The sequence below is a fragment of the Musca autumnalis genome, unplaced genomic scaffold (genome assembly GCF_047663935.1).
Source record: "Musca autumnalis isolate F117 unplaced genomic scaffold, ASM4766393v1 scaffold_2, whole genome shotgun sequence".
NCBI classification, from domain to species: Eukaryota; Metazoa; Arthropoda; class Insecta; order Diptera; family Muscidae; genus Musca; species Musca autumnalis.
The window spans coordinates 142,694,176-142,716,642 of record NW_027411755.1 but is presented as its reverse complement, the minus strand read 5'-3'; the positions used below and the strand labels follow the sequence as shown (position 1 = coordinate 142,716,642).

General features: G+C 35.6%; 1 protein-coding gene across 2 annotated transcripts in view; it reads right to left on the bottom strand.

The window, feature by feature from the left end:
- Positions 1-533: 533 nt before the first annotated feature.
- robo3 (roundabout 3) overlaps positions 534-22,467 on the bottom strand; it is a 324,207-nt gene continuing 302,273 nt past the window's right edge. Inside the window, exons 12-13 of one of the 2 annotated variants that reach the window (XM_073969458.1) lie at positions 17,043-18,725; positions 534-681 (exon numbers count right to left, since the gene is read on the bottom strand). In XM_073969458.1, the coding sequence (XP_073825559.1) occupies positions 651-681; positions 17,043-18,725 (1,714 nt within the window). In that variant the 3' untranslated portion in view covers positions 534-650. Of the gene's footprint in view, positions 682-16,132; positions 18,726-22,467 lie in introns of those variants that run through there. The other variant, XM_073969460.1, reaches the window with a different exon arrangement.

Below are 22,467 nucleotides of genomic sequence, written 5' to 3'. Positions count from 1 at the left end.
ACCAAACCTGGTTGCAACTTTGTTTTGGGTTCCAACAAATTACTTTTGACAATTTTCTTTCATTATTTACACTGAATCAACATTTAATATGTGCAACCATATTCCGTTATTCCTGTTTCAAAAGAGATTTTTAATAATACCCAAATAGTAATAATAATTACGCTTACCGCAATACAATATTTTCTTATACCCTAAAAACTCCAACCTTTACATTGAATGCGTAATATGACATTTTTTTTAATAATTATTACTTCATTTATATTACAGTATTTATTTTAATATTATATCCACTCGCGTACCAGCACTAACCATAAACTCGTGTGTGTACGAATATATGCAAACGTATATTACATGTTTTAAATATTAAAATACAAAAAATATATATAGGAAATTAATTAATGGCGTTTTTTAATTTAAATTGATCTCCATATTTGCGCAGCACATGCAGGGAGATTTTGCAATGTGAAAGTGTCCGTGTATGGTTTCAGCATTGGAATAATCCTGCGGGTATTAAATGACACCAGTATTGTATTATGTGGCCCAGGATACTGCGGGCATTACTGCTAGTGCTGTTGCTGCTGTTTGTAATACCTTTACTGCTTTTATTTCAGACTATAAAATCCATGCTATTATCCATAACCATATAAGCGCTATGTCGTCTTTTCAATGGCCAAATGGTTGCTGTAAAATATGATTAAAAAGACATAATGAAATTGATATGAAATGCTGCACAAAAAAAAAAAAAAAACAAGATGAATGAAAATTGTAGTGATTATAGGGATGATACTAGTTGGTGAAATGAATTAACTCCAAAATGTTGAAATATTATATGATTCGAAAAATACTACTTTAGGAAATTGTAAATGGTATCAAATGTAGCTAATTTAAATATTTCTATCTTCAGGTTCAGCAGTACTGGGTTGGTTAACGAAATGGCAGAATAGGTTCAGTTGGGTAGTTGCACAAATGTCATGCGATGATGATACGGCCGCAGTATTGGCTATATATTTAACTACTCACATAGGTGGTCCACGGGAGATATAAGGTGACGTAATGTCTCATTTCTCAGGCGTCATTCTATGAGATTTGACTATAATTTCATGGAATGATATTTACTATCGGAAAACAGCGTTATATAGATGTGTCTTTAAAGTCGCAGAAAGCTTCTAGTTGTTTAGGTTGCTTGTACTGATAATATTTTTATATTCCTCACATGCAGGAATGCTGCAATACAAAAGCGTGCAAACATAAATATATAGCTATGGATTATAGTTATTATCTATGCCCCTTGCCTTTTTATTTAGGTGATCCTCTACAGAACATTTGTTTCTATAATCCGAACTAAAATAGATTTTCCTTGTCTCTATTTTTTGAGATATCACTTTTTACTTCGTCTTCAGCTAGTTTACTCCATCGAAGCCTTGGCCTTCCCGTTCTGTGGTCTTGAAAACTTCGGATGGTTATACCTTTATACCCTCTTCCATAATATGGTAAATGGGTATAATTATATTTAACATTAACACTGACGTGCCCGTTGTGTCACTGGGGGAGTTGCTTTTAACAGCCGTTAAGCGAAGTGAGCTAACATGTGCCGCGCGTTCACCTATAAGAACGATGAAAACTTACTATGAAAACACTAAGAAAAAGAAGACAAGGCCCTTTAAAGTTGACGACCTCTGCAAACGTATTAAGGACCATCATCTGCTAATCTGCACCTGGAAATCCGAACATAGGGAAGGTGCAGCTTACGCACTTGCGGATGTACTTGAAAAATTCAAGGCCGATATTACTGCCATACAGGAAATATGATGGATTGGGAAAGGCATCACAACAACACCTAAATGTGACGCAATGTATTGTAGCTGTCACGGCATAAAGCTTGAAGTTGCGGAATTGTAGTTGGTCGAAGGTTAAAACACCTGGTCCCCAGCTTCATACCGGTTAATAAAAGACTTGCAACAAATCGGATAAAAGCTTAATTTTTCAACATCAGCTCTTTTTGCGCTCATGCTCCCACTGTCCTGTCCTGCCCATGACATTAAAATTATTCTAGGCGATTTTAATGCCAAAATTGCACATATTGATCATATTGTGATAGATGGAAGACATTCATCGACCGTGTTGGATGTACAATCGTTCCGACGATCAAACAGACGTCGATAAGATGCAATCACAACAGATAGCCACATCATATTCCACTCAACTGGCCCAATTCAAAGCACTCCTCCCATTTCAAACAGCCGAAAAATCTAAACTTGGATACCAGGGACCTCTACCAAGGATTCCATGGTATGACCAGGAGGGTCGTGCTGCTACCGAAGAGACAATTGCGGCATATAGGACTACACTAAATTCTGTAGCAACGCGTAGTGCTCGAGAGAGGTATCGACAGAAAGGAGAGAGGAGAAACGTCTTCTTAGCAGGAAAAAGAGAGAATTGGAAAAGGGGACGTGTGAAACAGTCGAGATGTACAAGAGTCAGAATGAAGTCGGAAAGTTCTACCAAAGAGTGAAACATTAAACTGAAGGCTTTGGTACAGGCACATCTTCGTGTAGAGACCAGCAAGGTAATTTGGTATTTGATACAGATAGTGTGCTCGGGATATTCTAAACTGTTGGCATCCACTACTAGCAAAGACGACGAAGATACCACAGATTCAATCCCAGAAGATGGTATTGAATGTATACGGCCCCGCCAAGATGAGGTAAAGGCAGTACACACATGTTACATGTTTATGCTTGTAATATATACATAATGGGATGATCAGTAAGGGAAGTAACCGATACCTTTAAGAAATTCGAATTAAGTGGGTCAGGTAGTAATCAGCGAGTTAATGGTCTCGACAGGCAATGCATCCATAGAACTCGGACCATGTGTGGAAGTTGGTTCCTATAACTTTGAGGTAGTTAAACACATCGTCTACCTCGGCAACGTCTACCTGGTTCCGAAGCCTGGGTACGTGCGCAAATAAGGCAGTGCCTGGTGTGCTCGAGGGAAAAATTCTTCGTAAGATCTAAGGGTCAATGTCCGTTGACGGTGAATATCAACGTCGTATGAACAACGAGATGTATCTGGTATACAACGACAACAGTATAGTTAAAAGTATCGGGATACAACGATTACGTGGGCTAGGTCATGTCATAAGAATTAGCGATGATAAACCGGCTACAAAGGCGTAAAAATACGGGGCGATTGGCGGCACACGCAAAACTGGAAGGCCAAGGCTTCGACGGGGTCAACAAGTGGAATAAAAAATCAGAAAACACGATATGCCGAAATGGCAAGACAAAGCAACAAATAGAGAGGAATGTAGATCTTTTCTTACTTCGGCTTATGGAACAAATGTTTTGTAAAGGGTCTGTTCCCCACTAAAATGAATGAAATTTGGTATTTAATCAATTTGGTATTTAATCTTCGTTGGGGGTATACAACTATCCTCGAGAAATTGTCGGTATAGGTTCACGTCTTCATGTAGCTGCCTTGGAACCGTACCTCCCGATTTTCGGTATTTTGAAGGTTTCAGCGTCATAATCAAACCGAAATGGATGCAATTTGGTATTAAGTCTTCGATGTGGGTATAAAACATCCCAGAAGAGAATTATCAGTATGGCTTCACGTCTTCATATAGCCCCCTCCCGATTTTGGGTATTTTGAAGGTTGTGGCCTCAATCTGCAACCGAACTGGCTAACATTTTGCATTTATTCTTCGTTGTTGGTATAAAATTGTCCACGAGAAACTGTCGATATAGGTTCACGTCTTCATATAGCCCCAATATACCGATACCTCACGATTTAATGGAATGAACGGTTCACTTATAGTTCAATGGACAGCGGTCGTTTGTATGAACAAACTGCGTATACGTATTTTCACACGTCAGTTTGTATGACGTTACTCATACGTTTTTGAACTAGGACAGTGAACTATAAACTAGATTGCCCAATTTTAGTATAGGTTCACGTCGCCCTATAGCCCCCATAGAACGGTACTTCCTGATTTTTGGTAATTCGAAGGCTGTGGCCCCAATATACCACCGAAAAGGATAAAATTTGGTATTTAGTATGGGTCCACGTCTTCATATAGAACCCATAGAAGGATGCATCTGCATGTTCGGTATTTTGAAGGTTGTGGCCTAAATATTCAACCATTATATTATAGCTCAAATTTATTATTTAGGCTAGGCTAGGCATATAAGGGTACCATCCGATTTAGGACTTTTTATTGTGAAAATTTTAGTCACATTTTTCTAACGAACTGGTTGTTAATCGGAATTTTGTTTTCGCAGAAGAAAGACAACTTATTCGAAAAAAAACATCCATATATATCTAGGGTTTAGTCTAGCCCCCATGAACCGATATTGCTCAATCTAATGTATTTCGAGGGTGATGCTTTCATTAAGTAGTGTGTGTTATCAGAGGGTACAACTTAATGCCGTCTTTTTAGTTTTAGTTCGAAGATGAGCGATATCGGTCCACTGTTTCAGCTAGGGAGTAACCAATTTAGTCCATACCATACAAATTTCTACCAGACATAAATGAGGTTCCAATATGGTATCTATCGCTCGACTCCTACGGGTACCTCACGCACAAAATTTCGGAAAAGTTAATTTTAGAACCTGCCCTCGAATCGCTTTGATTTTTGTTGTAGCAACTTGCATTCGCTACCCCTATTACGACGGTAGAAGTTTTACGAGTGGCAAGTCCATACTTCCTGAGCAAATAGCCCGAAAGTTGTAAAAATCCCATATGACACCATGTGGAGCACGCGATAACTCTCGAACAGCTCGGCTAATTCAGTCCAAAATTTTGCCTTCACAATATATTGTCCAAACTTAGTTCAAGTTTGAAGATGACCACTGTCGGTGCGCACCTTTCGGTACCTCAAATGTCCATATCGGTCTTCTCCTTAGGGCACCTCCCCCACAAAAGTGCAACATTTTTGTTTATGTTCAGTTTAGGATCTGTTCGAAGATCCCTTCGAAAATTATACCGATGCTACCCCTAGTGATTCTGTTTAAGCGATATTATGTTTTTCGTAGACAAGTCCATGCTTCCTGACATAGTGGTCCAAAACCTCTTAGTTATACTGTGACCAACTGAAATGACTAGTGGGCACAATATCTATTGGAAGGAATGACTCCCGAAATAAGATCCACTTCCAAATTGGACTGTGTCGGCCCATTCCTTCAAGTACGTCATCCCCAACACCTCAAACAAAATATATTGTCGGCAAGTTCATACTTCCAAAAAGAGCCACAAAATCTGCGTACCCGGTATTAGATTCGATATTCTCTAAAGATGAAAGTTATTATATTTTTATATTTTCTTTAATTGCTTTTATTTAATTTATTCGTATATTCCATATGGCCATGATCTGATACGGTGTAGGGTTTTATGTAGTTTATATGATTGTTTTAAACTCAAATTATTGGATGAATCTCTGTATGCAAGCACCACAACATATTTAATCTAAAATGACTTAATCTGTTTGACAAATTACGCTACTGCAATCAGGATAAATGGTTGTTGAAAATAAAACGTCAGGATTAAAATTGGTTGGAATTATTTTTTGTGGAATTGTTTTATTTCATAATTAAGACCAAGTAGTTTAGCAAACTGTCAATAGTGGCTCTCTTCTCTTTTTATTAATCTACATATACAGTTTGTATTTAAATATTATTTTAGCATGAGGAGGTTTTTCAATTTAGACTTAGCAAAATTGTGAAATAATTTTTCGTTTTGGTAGTGGCATGTTTTTTACATTTTGCTTAGATTATGTCAAAGGTGTTTTTTTATTAAAGCATCAACTATTCATTATTACCATTCAACAGCTTTATCATTAATATTCACAATTTACAAAATTATCCAATCTATGTATTGTGTTGAAGTTTTTATGAATTCTCTATTTTTTGTTATTCTCGCGAAATATTTTCTATGTCAACAAAAACTCTTTTTCAGTTCACATAATCATTATTAATTAAATTGGTATGTTTATATAGGACGATGTATTCATACAAGTTTTTGTTCGGCTATACTCTGTAATATGCTGCTAATTTAGTCGATTATTTATATCATAATTAACTGACATTTTTCACTTCTTTTATTATTTAGCTTTGTTTAATTATTAATATGTACAAAGAAATATTATTTAAAATATATTTAAATATTACCCATTAAGTTGAGTAATGATATTGCATTGTTAATGCAATGAATGGATTATTATTTTTTTTTTAATTTTTTAGTTCTCTGTCGTGCAGATAATTGTATGGAAATACAATTTTCTGAAGTTTCTAGTTGTGCTTGGTTGTTTTTGGAAGATTTAATCTACCGACCACAGTTCCAGCAACAGATGTATGACGTCCGCCTGTATGGATTTAGTATACGGCAGAAGGATTCAAATTTAAAAACTCCGTTTTATTTTATAACTAGCTGAACCCGGTGCGCTTTGCTACCCCGACCAAGATAAAATGTAATGAAATGCTATACTTATATTGAAATTATTCTTTAAAATACTTTAACGTATAAATATAGCAGATATGACGGCTTTCTCTACACATTCAGTGCCGTGTATGAAGCTTATGTTATGTTATTTTTGTATGGTGCAAGTAGTAAGACTCCTGCTAAATCCTTTCCTACTATAACTACACCTAACTGGGTGACATTTGCAAATGTTATATCGTCACCATAAATGCCCCTTTAAGAAGGAGAATTAAATTAAGAATAACGTTAAGATTGAGAACGTTTTTCCAAGGGCATATATCAAGCTGTTGTGACACCTTAAATTACTATTATGGTAATTCCCACTTGAATGACAAGTTTTAATCCAATAATAACAATGAGGATAAGGACATGTCTTAAGTAAATATAGGTAACTGTTTCCCCTTCGCCCATACCACCTAAGAAGTCTCTCAGATATATGATATTTAATAATTTTAGCCTTGATTTTCTCCAACTAAAAGTACACGCATACTATAATGATGACTTCTACTGACTTCAAAGACACTTCCTTAAATAATGAATCAGAGATTCAATATTTTATTACTATTCCTTATCTCTACTCATGTGATATTTTTTAACTAAAGGATGACCTGAAATCTGAACGGTTTTCAAAATATTTTTCGAAAATTTTTTAGTCCAAATTCTGCACACAATTTACAAATCTCGACCGATTTCAATATAATTAATATATAGTCCCAATTCCTTCACACTTAAAAACTTCATTGAAATTGGACATTCATAGCGTCAGATACCTCAAATCGGCCAAAAATTTTATATGGGAGCTACATCCAAATATGGACCGATTTCGATATATTTTGTGCACATTTATTTGTAGGCAAAATTCCGTAACAAATTCCAACATTTATTGCATTCGGGAATATATTGCATGTTTGGTGCGTCAAATAGATTAAAAGACTTATACTGAATAAAATATAGCATTTTTAAGAACGGTTTTTTGCCGTAATGGCGATATGAAAGAAATAACTACTTTTTTACACCGCTATGTGGTATTTTCGATATTTGTAAAATATACAAAAAATGTATGACCCTAGTTCACATATTGCATAAAATGCCAATTCGACGACCTCAGTCTGCCCGTCTGTAGAAAAGTAGACAAAGCTCTCAACATTTTTGATGGAGTTTTTAATGAAAATTATACAGCTCCACATACTTTGGACGGGTCTGCAAGAGGAACGAAGTCTCTTGAAATTCGCCAGAAACCGAAGGTTTTCGATAATTGAATAAAAATGTATTTAAATAATTTTAACAATTAGTTAAGTTAATTATAGTAACACGAAATTGTAATTGTATATTCGGGAACATCCGAATACAAATTGGCAGATGAAGAAGAAGAGGTGATTTTGTTATTAAAGATGATTTTATCGGTCGTTGTTTTAAAATAGACTCCATAGAAAAATACCATATTTTCGGTATTTTGAAGGTTCGGAAATTAGATTATACCACTATGTTGTAGAAAATTGTTGGTATAGACCTATAGTGTCCGTAAAACAATACCTACATATTTTCGATATTTTGTTGGTGTTAGGCACATTGTACAATAAAAGCGTGTGCAATTTTTATCTTGGTCTTCGGTCGAGGTACAAACATTTCTTGCCGGAAATGTTCGGCGAAGCTCCACATTTCGGCAAACACTAATAGAACGACACCGCTCGAAAGCAGTATTTTTGGAGTTGAGCATCAATCACTGCGCTGTGGGTATTCTTGATCACCTATATACCATTGATTGTGGTAATTTCGAATTTTCAGACTCGTGGTACCGGAATATGAACACAACCGCATAAAATATGTTTTGTCGTTACTTACGGTTACAAAATTAACATCGGAATGTATTTGTATTTACGAACGACATTTGAGTTTTATATAATAGAAGTCGGAGCATTTAAATATGATAGAACACGCAGCAACCACATAATAAGCTTTTGGCGTTACTTACGGTCACAAAATTAACACCGAAATATATTTACTTTCGAAAATGTAGGTATTTTCTTACTAAACCAATAATAATAATTGCCTCTCTCGAAACCAGTAATAATCGTTGACAATTTGTATCTTTTTAATTTCCTTTAAATAATTTCAATGCAAATTAAATCGATTGTCGTAAATAAAACATTTTAGAACTTTCAAATATTGATAAAACTAAAACATAAAATGTCACAATTTGTGCATATTAGGAAAAGTCAGAATTTTTTAATATTCCATTTGAAAAAAATTGTTTGGCGCTACAAGAACGATGGTACATGGATTGAGGAAAAATTCACATCCTCAAATCTGTTATGGCGGTTACAATTCTCATTATTAGAAAAAAATTATAAAAACGCTATTCATTATATCGAGAAACATTGTTAATTTATGGCTTCCTGCATACTATATGTTTACTGAGGGCCGATAACTTTAGTGAAAAAGTTGTAAATTTTCGCGGAAATTAGGAAATAATTCAAAACAATTGGTAGTTTGCAACTTGTTTTAATAAAATTCAAGCTGTTTATGCATCCGAAAAATGTATAAAAATATGTACGTAATCTAAACATCGCGAAGATTCAAATGAAAACTATACAAATCCGTTTAGTGGTTTGCATCTTATAGCAAAAACAAAAATATATATTAAGGAAATCCATAAAATTTTTGTAAGAGAAAATATTTATTAAATGCTGTGTTCCAGAACCTGCAAGAAGCTACTATTTTTTACTACGATAACATTTTTTCCTTTATGTTATCGGAAAAAATAGTAAAAATTAGTAGATTCTTGCAGTACTGGAACAGACCTAACATTTATTTTGTGTGTTAGTTGAAGAAAGTTAGTAAAAATAGGTCAGAGTTATTCTTCTATTTTAGTAAAATTTCACGAAAAAAATCACATTTTTTATTATATTATCTTCTCGAATACACGCTAACATCTAACGGAAGATCAAGTTCAAATAGATTTTGGGTTCCTTTAAATGGGGTATAATCTTGAAATACACTTTTTATGCGCATCCGATGTTCCTATCATCCAAGAAAAAATACATCGATCTAAACCTATTTCGATAAAATCCATAAAGCACCGTGGATGTAGCATCACACACTATTTTTGGGATAAATCGGATACAGCTCCCATGGCACTAAATTTTTTAAACCGCTGTTATCGCAAAAACGCGAGTGATGTGTCATTTTCTTCATTGAAAAGGAAACGATCCACAGAAAACGCGACTAAATCCGCGATATTTCCTAAAACATTTTACGCACATTTTTCGGTTTTTGCAGTTGCTGTTTTCGCCGTTCTAGTGGATGGATTTTCACGATTTATTTTTTATATGATCCGGACCGTCAAAAAACTAAAATATCTTGGGGTCCCAGCACAATCAAACGGATATTGTAAATACTCTACCCCAAAAATAGGGTTTTTCGAAAAAATATCGCACTAAATTTTGGCCTTTGGCAGTGAATTACTCTGATGCTGTCTGGGCTACATGGTCAATATACATATCAAATTATGCGTAAGGGGGATGCCGTGGAAATTTTGATATGTGATAAATTGGAAGTGTAATCTTCATTTTTATTCTCAACTTTTACTTTGGACAGATATCCGTTATTTAAACGGTTTAACCGTCAATCGAATAACAACGTAAAAAAACTCGTTTGCTACAACGTGTTTTTACCATTTACGTGTTTTTATTCATTTACGGGGTTATAGCTTCCGCGAAAATTAACTTTTTAGCCACATTTTTGAGCGTTGATTAAAAACACTTCGTTTGATGCAACTATGGTCATATTTCGTGGTCATGTTTCGTGGTCATATTTCGTGGTACACTGCAATATTTCGCGAATTATAACAGTGGAAACCTTGGCTTCATCCATGTTACATTTTTTGACTTTTCGTCATATACACTTTTCTCTAAAAATTTGAAAAAGGTGGAAATAAGCAAGTCGACAACAAAAGCCTCCAACAAAATGTGAGGAAACAATTAGCTTTCTTCAAAATATATTTTTGCAAATTTTAGCGGATTTTTCGCCCTAAAAAATTTAAAAAGGTGGAAATATGCAAGTCGTCAACAAGAGCCTCCAACGAAATGTGAGGAAACAATTAACTTTCTTCAAAATATATTTTTGCAAATTTTAGCGGATTTTTCGCCCTACAAAATTTAAAAAGATGGAAATAAACAAGTCGGCAACAAAAGCCTCCAACGAAATGTGAGGAAACAATAAGCTTTCTTCAAAATATATTTTTCAAATTTTTGCGGATTCTTCGCGATATCTCAAAAATAAAATACGTCAGATCCTTTCTTGGATAAATATGTACATTTTAGGACAAATATAATAGAAGAAGATTACCGTAAGCTATAAAGGAATATATAGTTTAACAGCAAAACCAATTTGTCGTCAAAACACACTTTACAATACCGTAATGTACGAATATTAAGCAGTTGTCGGCACCAACACGCATCTAGACATAATTTTTTATGGCCGGGAATAGTTGAGCAATTTACGTATTTAATGATCAGCTGCGGGCGTCATAGACAATTTTGTATCCGCTTGGGTGTCAATGTTCATTACTGATGCCCTGTGGTCGAACTTGTATTGGAAGAGCGGCTAAAAATACTCCCTGTGCAGATATCAATTCGAAAATTTCAGTAAAGGTAACAAGTAAGAACTGGGAAAAGTAACATAACAAGTAAGAACGGCGTTAAGTTCGGCCCGGTCGAACTTGTTATACCCTCCACCACGAGTTGTACTGAAGTAAAACTGAACAATTAGATTCCTTTAGTTTATGAAGAAGACTAAATTCCAAATTCCAGCAATTTCGGTAAAACAATGTGACCAACTTTCACAATACCGAAAGCTGGGAGGGACCGTTCTATGGGGGTAATATCAAGGCATGCATCTGTACGGACAAATTTCGGAGAGAAAGTGTTATACCACCAACGAAGACTAAATGCCAAATTTCAGCAATTTTGGTGGAATATTGAAGCGACAAATCGGGAGGTACAGTTCTATGGGGGCTATGTGAACGCGTAAACCTATATCTACAAATTTCCGGTGAAAAATTTTGCACCTCCAACGAAGACTAAATACCAAATTTCAGGCATTTCGGAGGAATATTGAGGCCACAATCTTCAAAATACCGAAAATTGGGATGTACCGTTCTATGGGGGTTACATAAATGCGTGGACAATACCGACAAATTTAGAGGGGAAAGTTGAATACCCACAATGAAGACTAAATACCAAATTTGAATATTGAGGCCACAACCTTCAAAATACCGAAAACTGGGATGTACTGTTCTATGGGTTCTATATGAAGGCGTGGACCTATACCGACATATTTAGAGGGGAAATTTGAATACAACAAACGAGGACTAAATACCAAATTTCAGCCATTTCGATGGATTATTGTGGCCATAACTTTCAAAATACCGAAAATCGGGAGGTATCGTTCTATTGGGGCTATATTAAGGCGTGGACCTGTACCGGCACAATTCTTGGGAAAGTTTTGTACTAGCAATGACGACTAAATACCAAATTTCAGGCATTTCGGAGGAATATTGAGGCCACAACCTTCAAAATACCGAAAATTGGGATGTACCGTTCTATAGGGGCTTTATAAATTCGAGGAACTATACAGGCAAATTTCATATGGAAAGTTGTATACCTCAAATGAAGACTAAATACCAAATTTCAGCCATTTCGGTGGAATATTGAAGCCACAATCTTCGAAATACCGCAAATCGGAAGGTACCGTTCTATGGGGCTATATGAAGGCGTGGGCCTATACCGGAAAGTTTTATAACCCCAACGAAGAAAAAGCACAAAATTTCAACCATTTCGGTATCACAATGAAGCTAAAACCTTCAAAATACCGTAAATCGGGTAGTACCGTTCTATGGGGGCTATATCACTGAAATTGCAAACATTATAGGAGTAACAGAAACTTCTGTACTAAATTACAAATCTCTATCTTAAAAATTGAGAGCTGTATCTTGATTTCAACAGACTGACATGGTTATATCGACTTCGAATTTTACACTGATCAAGAATATATATACTTTATAGGGTCTCCGATATTTCGATGTGTTGCATACGAAATGACAAATTTACCTATACCCTTCATATTATGGTGGAGGGTATAAGAGCAAAAAATCCAAAAAAGTCCAACTTTAGGTATATAAATATATAAAAATTCTTAATTCGAAATGACCGAAATGCCACTTATCATTCCTGGAGGTAGGTTACCTCCAGAAAATTGTCGATTAATGTTGTCCCCATAAATCGGTACCGCCCAATATTCGGTATTTTAAGGGCTCTGCCCGTAATATTCTTTCAAAATGGTTGAAATTTCGAAATGTTGCATTGATAACCACGTTTTGACGTATCCTTCATATAACTGAACCGTACAATGTCTGTACTATATATTGAAATGTCACGGTATGTCTTAACCAAATTTAAATGGAAGGTGCTTACACCTGGGAAGTTTTTGCAGATTTTAGAACTACAATGCTCATAGATGAACAATATCAAGAAACAAAAAAAAATCGACGGAGGGATTTTCAAATAAATCGCGATTTAAGTTCACATTTTTATGGGTTCTTTAGGTTTTTACGATTTTGTTTGGAAACCGCGAGGCCTATGCTAATGGGCCTAAAGAAAATGTTGTAGCTGTGAAAATTCTCCACAAGATTGACTTTTATGATATTTTCGTAGGTTTTACCGTTTTTTGAGATATAGAAGTTCAAATTGAGACAATGCACTGACTGTATCGCCTCCTTATAAAACAATATCATGCTCAGTGCGCCTTAACTAACTTCTGATGAAAACCGCTTACACATGGGAAAATTTCGCGGATTCTGAAACAGAAATGTTCATAGATGAGAAAAATAAAAAACGGAAAATATCGCCGGAGGGATATTTTAATAAATCGTGATCAAAATTCACAATTTTAGGGTTTTTTTAGGTTTTCACAATTTTCCTTGAAACAGCAAGTCGTATCGAAATGACTCTAAAGAAAATGTTTTAGCTGTGAAAATTCTCTACAAGACTGACCTTTAGGTTTTACCATTTTTGAGATATAGTCTTCAAGATTTGGCCTGGAAACCGCAAGTCATATCAAAATGGGACTAAAGAAAATGTTGCAGCTGTGAAAATCTTATACAAGATTGGATGATTTATTTTTTCCTAGGCTGTACCATTTTCAAGATATATAAGTTTAGTTTGGGAAATTGCAGTAATGACATTGTTTTATAAGGAGGCGATACGGTCAGTGCATTGTCTCAATTTGAACTTCTATATCTCAAAAAACGGTAAAACCTACGAAAATATCATAAATGTCAATCTTGTGGAGAATTTTCACAGCTACCACATTTTCTTTAGGCCCATTTACATAGAACTCGTGGTTTCCAAGCAAAATCGTGTAAACCTAAAGAACCCCTAAAAATGTGAACTTAAATCGCGATTTATTTGAAAATCCCTTCGGCGATTTTTTTTTGTTTCTTGATATTTCTCATCTATAAGCATTGTAGTTTCAGATTCTGCAAAAATTTCCCAGGTGTAAGCACCTTCCATTTAAAATAAGTTAAGGCGCCCCGTGATGTATCACCTGCACATTTGAAAATATGACAAAAACACCCTGAAAGGTATCCCTGGTAGTTTGGGAACAAGTTCCAAAAATTTCCACTATGGTGGAAATATAGCATTATAGCTCAATTATTGCGGACGATAGAGTGATTAGAGTGATTACAACAGACACAGAAGCGTCGGGCAAATACACAGATTGAATGAAAACCCAGTAGATTTATTGTCACCTTGAATAATACAGCAGTCCTGAGTAGAGGGTTGGGTGAGTGCCAATGGCACTCTGGATATCATAGAGAATATTTGGAAAGTTTTGCACCCCGAACGAAGACTAAATACCCAATTTCAGGCATTTCGGAGGAATATTGAGGCCACAACCTTCAAAATACCGAACATTGGAATATACCGTTCTATGGGGGCTATATAAAGGCGTGGACAAAACCGACAAATTTAGAGGGGAAACTTGAATACCACCACCGTGAGGTACCATTCTATTTGAGCTATATGAAGGCGTGGGCCTATACCGACAAATTTCTGGCGAAAAGTTGTATAACCCCAACGAAGACTAAGTACCAAATTTCGGACATTTAGGTATTATAATGAAGCTAAAACCTTCAATATACCGTAAATCGGGTAGTACCGTTCTATCAAAACTAATCAAAACGTGGATAGATATAGCCCATTTGAAATTCCTAGGAGGAATAGAAACTTCTGTACTAAATTACAAATCCCTATCTTAAAAATTGCGAGCTGTATCTTGATTTCAACAAACGGACAGACGGACAAGGTTATATCGACTTCGAATTTTACCCTGATCAAGACAATATATACTTTATAGGGTATCCGATAAATATTCTGATGTGTTACAAACGGAATGACAAATTTAACTATACCCTTCACATTATGGGGGAGGGTATAAAAGCAAAAAAGTCAACAAAAAGCCAACTTTAGGTATAGCCCCCATTGGTCGCAAAATTTCTACTCCAAAAATTGTCAACGTAGGTCCATGTTTGGGTATAGCCCCCATACAAACCTCCAGATTTTCACTATTTTGAGGATTCTACAACAAGAATTGTTAATTTAGGTCCACATTTTTGTTAATTTAGGTCCACATAGTCGTATAGCCAAAAATGTTAACCGATCTAGGTGTTATTTGACATTTTAAGTTCCCATTTATCACAATCCACTAGAAATGTTCATCATAGGTCTATGTTTTGGTATAGTCTACATATTACGTTACGTACCGATTTTCGGTGTTTTGAGGATCTTAGCTAAAATTTTCAACCGAACTAGGAGTTATTGACATTTAAGTTTCCCAGTGTTCGCAAAACTTCTCCACTTAAAATTGTCCGTGTTTTGCTATAGCCCCCATATAACGGTACCTCCCGTGTTTCAGTATTTTGCGGACCTTAGCTATAGGTTTTAACCGAACTAGCTAGAATTTGTCCTACATTTTTCAACCAAACTACCAGTAATGTGACATTTGAGACTCCCTGTGGTCCCACAAATTCTCCATCAAAAACTGTCAACATAGGTCCATGGTTTGTTATAACCCCTATATAACGGTACCTCCTGATTTTTTGGTGTTTTGAGGGTTTTAGATACAATTTTTATCTGAACTAGATGTAATTTGTCATTTGCGGTTCCCAGTTGTCACAAAGCCTCTCTACCATAGGCTCCTCCAAAAATAGGCACCACATAAAAGTGACGCCTGAATGAAGACATTTTAGGTACATTTTCTGACATTTTTAGGTGCCCACTCAAAGTTCTGGACAGGAATGAAAACTAATTATTCCCTCTTAGTTCAGAATATTTTATGGTGGAGGGTATGAAAAGTTCGGCCCGGCGGAACGTAACGCTTTTTTACTTGTAGTTTTTTTTTACTTGTAGTTTGCTATTACTGAAAGAAACATGCCAGTACATCCTACTGAAGTTCCCAATAAGAAGCGGCCGCCATAACCCCCAGTAGTGTCTCACATCGCACTGAAGTTCCCAATAGAATACCACCATTAAACGTCATTTAACCCATCGTTTCTTCAAGCTTTGACCCAATATCCAATGCAGAAAAAAACAAATTTTTTCAGTTTTTAATTAATTTATTGCACCACAAAACCACATGACAGTGGAATTAAGTGTTCGTTTCATGTTGTTGTTGTTCTTTAGCTTATTTTTTAATTAATTATATTTTTTATTTTTAAATTCAAATATTACCTTTGAATTCTAAAAAGTCTTAAAGATTTCTATACAATATTATTACAAATAATTATTTTTTCTAATGGCTACTAACATTTCTAACCCGCTTGTTCTTACTAAGCTGGGCTAAATTTATATTTATAGAGACAGAGTCGTTTCAACGGATGAGCATTCAGAAAAGATAAATAAAGAAATAAACAAAAAGAAAAACAAAAATTTTTTGTTCTTTATTTTGTAATGTTGTTGTTGTTCATTGCTGCAATAATAGTTTCGTCTTTTTTTCGTTTCACTTTTTTACTACATTTTCATTAAACTTCAAAAGATCACAATTATACTGTACATAGTGTTCGTTCGTTTCGTTTTTTGGGAAATTTCTACAAATGAAAGTGGTTATTAAGAGGAGGTGGAATGGACCCTCACTTTGACAGGTTAACGGGTGGTGGTAGTTTCCTCGCGTAGACTTTTCTTGCTCAAAGTTTCTTGAAAGGTATTTGTTTTCTCTAATCGCCCCCTAAATAACCATTCCCATCTGTAGATTTTAGTTTTTTTTATATATCTATTTTTTTCTTTTCGTTTCTGCATTTAGTAGGCTTCTTTTAGGAGGTGGTGTTAGTGGAATATTTGCATTATTTTTGGGATTTATTTATTTCATGGCTAATGATTAATTCCTTGCATTGATCCTGCTGGGACCATTAACTTAGCTATATATTCTATATATGGATAATAAATACATTTCTTTTTACGGGATAGAGGAGGTGGCTTGATGAGTAATAATAATAATACATAACTTACACATTGGCCGTAGGACCAAAACTACTAAAATATTTATTCGTATTATGGTTATTTAATAAATTATCGCTAGCGGTGGTGCTGGTGGTTGTTGATGTGGTATTATTGGTGTTGTTGGTGGTGGTAGTGATGGCATCTAAATTTGAGCTACTACAGCTGACATTTTGACTATTGCTATTATTGGGATTTGAGGAGGCGGAGGTGGAATTGGAGGAAACTGAAGAACTATTTGTGGTATTGTTCATGGCGTTGTAGGAGGATGAGGAGTTGGAATTAGAGGAGCTATTATGACTGCTTGAGGGTTGTAATAGTTTATCACCTGCTGCATGGGCATATGATGGTGGAGGTTGCTGGTGCTGCTGCTGTTGTTGTTGACGGAAAGCCTGATAGGCATCCGATGACACTGCCGACCAGGTACCATCTTTTGATTTAATATACAAATGTTGCTTGTTGGGTTGCTTACCGCCAAAATGATGATAATCACTGGCAGCTATTGAGGAGCTTGATGCCCAATCGTTTAGCAGTTGATTAGTTGAATTACTTATCAATGAAAAATCATTGTCATTGAAATTGTCTGTATGGCTGCTGTCAGTTAGAAAATCTAAATGAGAACCTGTGTTGCTGTTGCCATGCTGTTGTTGTTGCTGGCTGTCACTCCCACCTCCTCCGCCACTCTTGTTGTTCAGTGAGCCATTATTCTTATAGAGGCTACCAAAATTAATGTTATTCTCGCTTTTGAACATTTTCGGATTACGTGGCCGGCGTAGAGTGCCAGCACCCCCGCCATTGATCATTTGTGTGGCCAATGTTGTGTTGGCATAGGCACCAAGGCCTTGTTTCAAAGCATTGCTGGCCACCAGTAATTGTTGTTGTTGCAACTGCTGCTGTTGTAGCTGTAGCTGTTGTTGTCGTTGACTTTGTGATTGCATGCTGTTCGTATTAAAAGGATTTAAACGTGTCGGTTGCAATGGCTCATTGTTCATCAAATCAAAACGATTCTCGGTAATGTTGATTTTATTGCCCGTCGCCGTAGACGACGATGATGTCGACACTGTGGAGGATGCTGTGGATTTTTTCTGTGATGCTGAGGATACTGATTTTGATGGTGAGGCCGACAAAATGGCTGTGGATGCTGTACTGGCTGTCATTTTATCAGGCAATGTCGATAACAGATTGTTGCCAAAGGCATTGTTATCCATACCCATTATACTGCCGCCACCACCTCCACCCATTGAGTAATGATTGCTGGGTGGTGCCGAATACAGGCTGGATGTAATACTGCCCATGGTGGAACGATAATCATCGTTGTTGTTCGAGCGCATTGTTGATGAGGACAATAATTTTTGTTCATTTCCGTTGCGTAGTCCATCTAAAATATCACCTGGTAGTCCAGCACCTTGGCTTGATTTCATGGAGGAGGATGTAGCTGTTGCATTATTTCCGTTTCCTCGATTTTGATATAATTTGGCATTGGCCACAAGATTTGTTGTTGCATATGCACCACAACTATCATATAGGGATTGTTGTTGTTGCTGTTGTTGTTTCTGTTGATAGGCTTTGCTGTTGGCCGCGGAAAGCAGTTGCTGTTGCTGCTGCAGTAGTGTTGCATGTGCACTTCCGCCATTTGGGGTTTTAAATGTTGAACATGCAACTTCAGCATAATCGGGCATATTAAGTGGTGTAAGTCTGCAAAGAGAGAAGAAACAACAAAATGAGTTACAGCGAAAAAAGAATGTAATTTGTAATATCAACATCGAAAAATGCAGGAATGAATAAAAATGGCATGCAATGTAATTGGTCACATGAAAAGTCTTTGCCTTCGTTTTTATATCCTCCACAACATTGTAGAGGGTATACTACGTTTGCTTTTCGGTTTGTAACGCATTGAAATAATCATTTGTGGCCCTAAAAATATATATATGAAGAAAAGACAAAATTTTTTAGTTTTCCATAAAAAAAAAATAAAAAAAAAAATTTTAAGCTACATGAAAGATTTTTGGTACATAGATTGGGAAAAAAATCCCATTCTTAAATCTGTTCGAGATACTAATTTTGGTTGTTGCGCGCAAAAGTTATGGCGGTTTCAATTCTGATAAAAAGAAAAATATCTTTAAAAGACTCTAATCATTATATTGAGAGACTCTCTTAATTAGGGTCTCCCTACATACTATATGTTTACTGAGGTCCCATAACTTTGGGGAAAAAGTTGTAAATTTTCGCGGAAATTAGGAAAGCATTCAAAACAATTGGTAGTTTACAACTTGTTCTAATAAAATTCAAGCTGTTTATGCATCTGAAAAATATATAAAAAATATGTACGTAATCTAAACATCGCGAAGATTCAAATGAAATCAAAACTATTCAAATCCGTTTAGCGGTTTGCATATTATAGCAAAAAACAAAAAATATATTGAGGAAATTTATAAAATTTTTGTAAGAGAAAATATTTATTAAAATTTATTTTGTGAGTTAGTTGAACAAAGTGTAAGAAAAATAGGTCGGAGTTTTTCTTCTATTTTAGTTAAACTTCACGCAATAAATCACATTTTTTATTCTAATCACTTCTCGAAAACACGCTAACATCTAGCAGAAGATATGGATATCTTTCAATAAATGTTGGGTTCCTTTAAATGGGGTATAATCTTGAAATAAAATTGTATCGGGTAATGTTCATTTGAAATGCGTGTAAATCGCGAAATTCTCAAAATCACTTGATGCGCATGCGGTTTACCAATACAGCGAATTCTCTCTTTTAATTTGTACACATTTTGCTAGGATTTACTTTGGCCGCTAAGATGTAGCATCGTCTGCAGTTTAGTGTGCAACGAATTGTATAACGCTTATATTTTGCACAAAGTGCATACACTTTTTATGCGCATCCGATTTCACTCTCAACCGTGAAAAAATACATCGATCTAAACATATTTCAATAAAATCCATCAAGAACGTGGATGTAGCATCACACAGTATTTTTTGGATAAATCGGATACAGCTCCATGCCACTAAATTTTTCAAACCGCTGTTTTCGCATAAACGCGAGTGATGATTCACTTTCTTCATTGAAATGGAAGCGATCCACATAAAACGTGAATTAGTCAGCGATATTTTGAAAAACATTTTTCGCAAATTTTTCAATTTTTGCAGTAGCCATTTCCGCCGTTCTAGTAGATGGATTTTTACGATCTGTGATTCATATGATCTGGATCGTCGAAAAGTAAAATATCGCGGGGTACCAGCACACTCAAAACAATATTGTAAATACTGTACCCAAAAAATAGGTTTTTTAGAAAAAATATCACACTAAATGTTGGCATTTGGCAGTAGATTACTCTGCTGCTGTGTGGGCTACATACTCAATATACATATCAGATTATGCGAAATCGCGAGTTCTTTAATCTATAATTGGTTTTTTCAAAATATCCGAATGCGCGTCCCAGTTACATAAAAAATACAAAAAACACCTGAAATCCGGCTTCAAAATGTCCAGCATCCATAAAAGGTGGATGCAGTGGAAATTTTGGAAAGTGATACATTAGAAGTGTAATCTTCATTTTGTATTCTCCTACTTTTACTTTGGACAGATGTCGTCATTTGAATGGTTTAATCAGAAATCGAATAGCAATGTAAAAAACCTGTTTAGCGTCAACGTATTTTTACCTATGTTTTTCCTTTACGCGGTCGTAACTACCACGTAAATTAAATTTTTTTGCTAAATTTTTGAGCTTTGTACAACAACATCTAAATTAATCCAGCAATAGTCATAGTTACTGGTAAACTACAATAGTTCGCGTATTATAATAGTGCAAACCTTGGCTTCATGGAAACTAAAAAATTTTGACTTTCCTCATATATTCTTGATCAGAGTAAAATCCTGAATTGATATGTACTAGTCCGTCCGTCCGTCCGTATGTGGCAATCACTCTAGCATCCAGAAAGATTGAGATATGACTCCATATTTTTGCACCAGAACGTGCATTTTTCACAGGCAGGTGAAATTTTAATTCTTTGGTATAGACCCCATATACCGATACCTCCGGATTGTAGGTATTTTGAGGATTTCAGTTAAATTTTCTGAAAGTTTTAACATTAACATTTAACATTTGAGGTTTCTAGAGGTAACAAAACTTTTTCACCAAAATGTGTCAAAATATATCCATGGTTTGGTATAGCCCGCATATAACAGTATCATACGATTTTACATACATATTTACTTGAAATTTACATATGAGGTTCCCAATGGTCACATATATTCTCCACCAGAAATTGTCAACATAGGTCCATGTTTTGGTAAAGGACCAATATTAAAGTGCCCTCTGATTTTAGGTATTTTGAAGATATTAACTACATATTTGGCCGAACTACTTCTCTTTTGACATTTGAGTGGTTACAGATCTTCTCCACCACAAATTGTCAACACAGATCCATGTTTTTCTATAGGCCCCATAAAGCGGTACCTCCCAATTTTCGGAATTTTGAGAATTTTATCTACATTTTTTGCGGAACTGCCCGTAATTTGGCATTTGTGGCCCCATCCCCATGCAGTCACGAAAATTCTCCTTCAAAAATTGTCATCATAGGTACATCTTTCGGCATTACCCTCATATAACGGTACCTTGCTTGCAATTTGACGTGGTCACAACCCTACTACACCAAAAAATTTCAACATAGGTCCATGTTTTGTTATAGCCCCCATATAACGGTACCTCCTGATTTTCGGTATTTTGAGGTTTAGCTACATTTTTTTCGTCGGACTAACTGCAGTTTAGCATTTGAGGTTGCCAGAAGTAACAAAACATCTGTAAAAAAAATTATCAACATAAGTCCATGTTTTGGAATAGCTCCAATATAGCGGTACCTCCCGATTTTAGGTTTTTGGAGAGTCTTAGCTAAATTTTTGACTGAACCACAGGTAATTAAGCATTTGAGGTTCTCTGCAGTCACGAAACTTCTCCACCAAAAGTAACCATAAAATTTGCCTGTTTTGGTACAGACCCCAATATAACGGTACTTTCGGATTTTCGTTATTTTGAAGATATTAGCTATATTTTTTGTCGAACTACATGTAATATGACGTTTGAGGTTCCCAGAGGCCACAAAACATCTCCACAAAAAATGTTTCAATATAGGTCCATGCTTCTGCATTGCCACCATATAAAGGTACCTCCTGATTTTCGGTATTTTGAGGATTGTAGCTACATTTTTTGATCGAACTTCCTGTAATATGAAGTTTGAGATTCGCACCTCCCGGTTTTCGATTTTTGGAGAGTTTTTGCTATTTTTTTTTTTGCTGAACTACTGGTAATTAAATATTTGAGGCTCTCTGCAGTCACGGAACTTCTAAACCGAAAATTGCTAACAAATGTCTTTGTTATTGTACATGCCCCTTATATGGGTACTTTCCGATTTTCGGTATGTTGAAATATTAGCT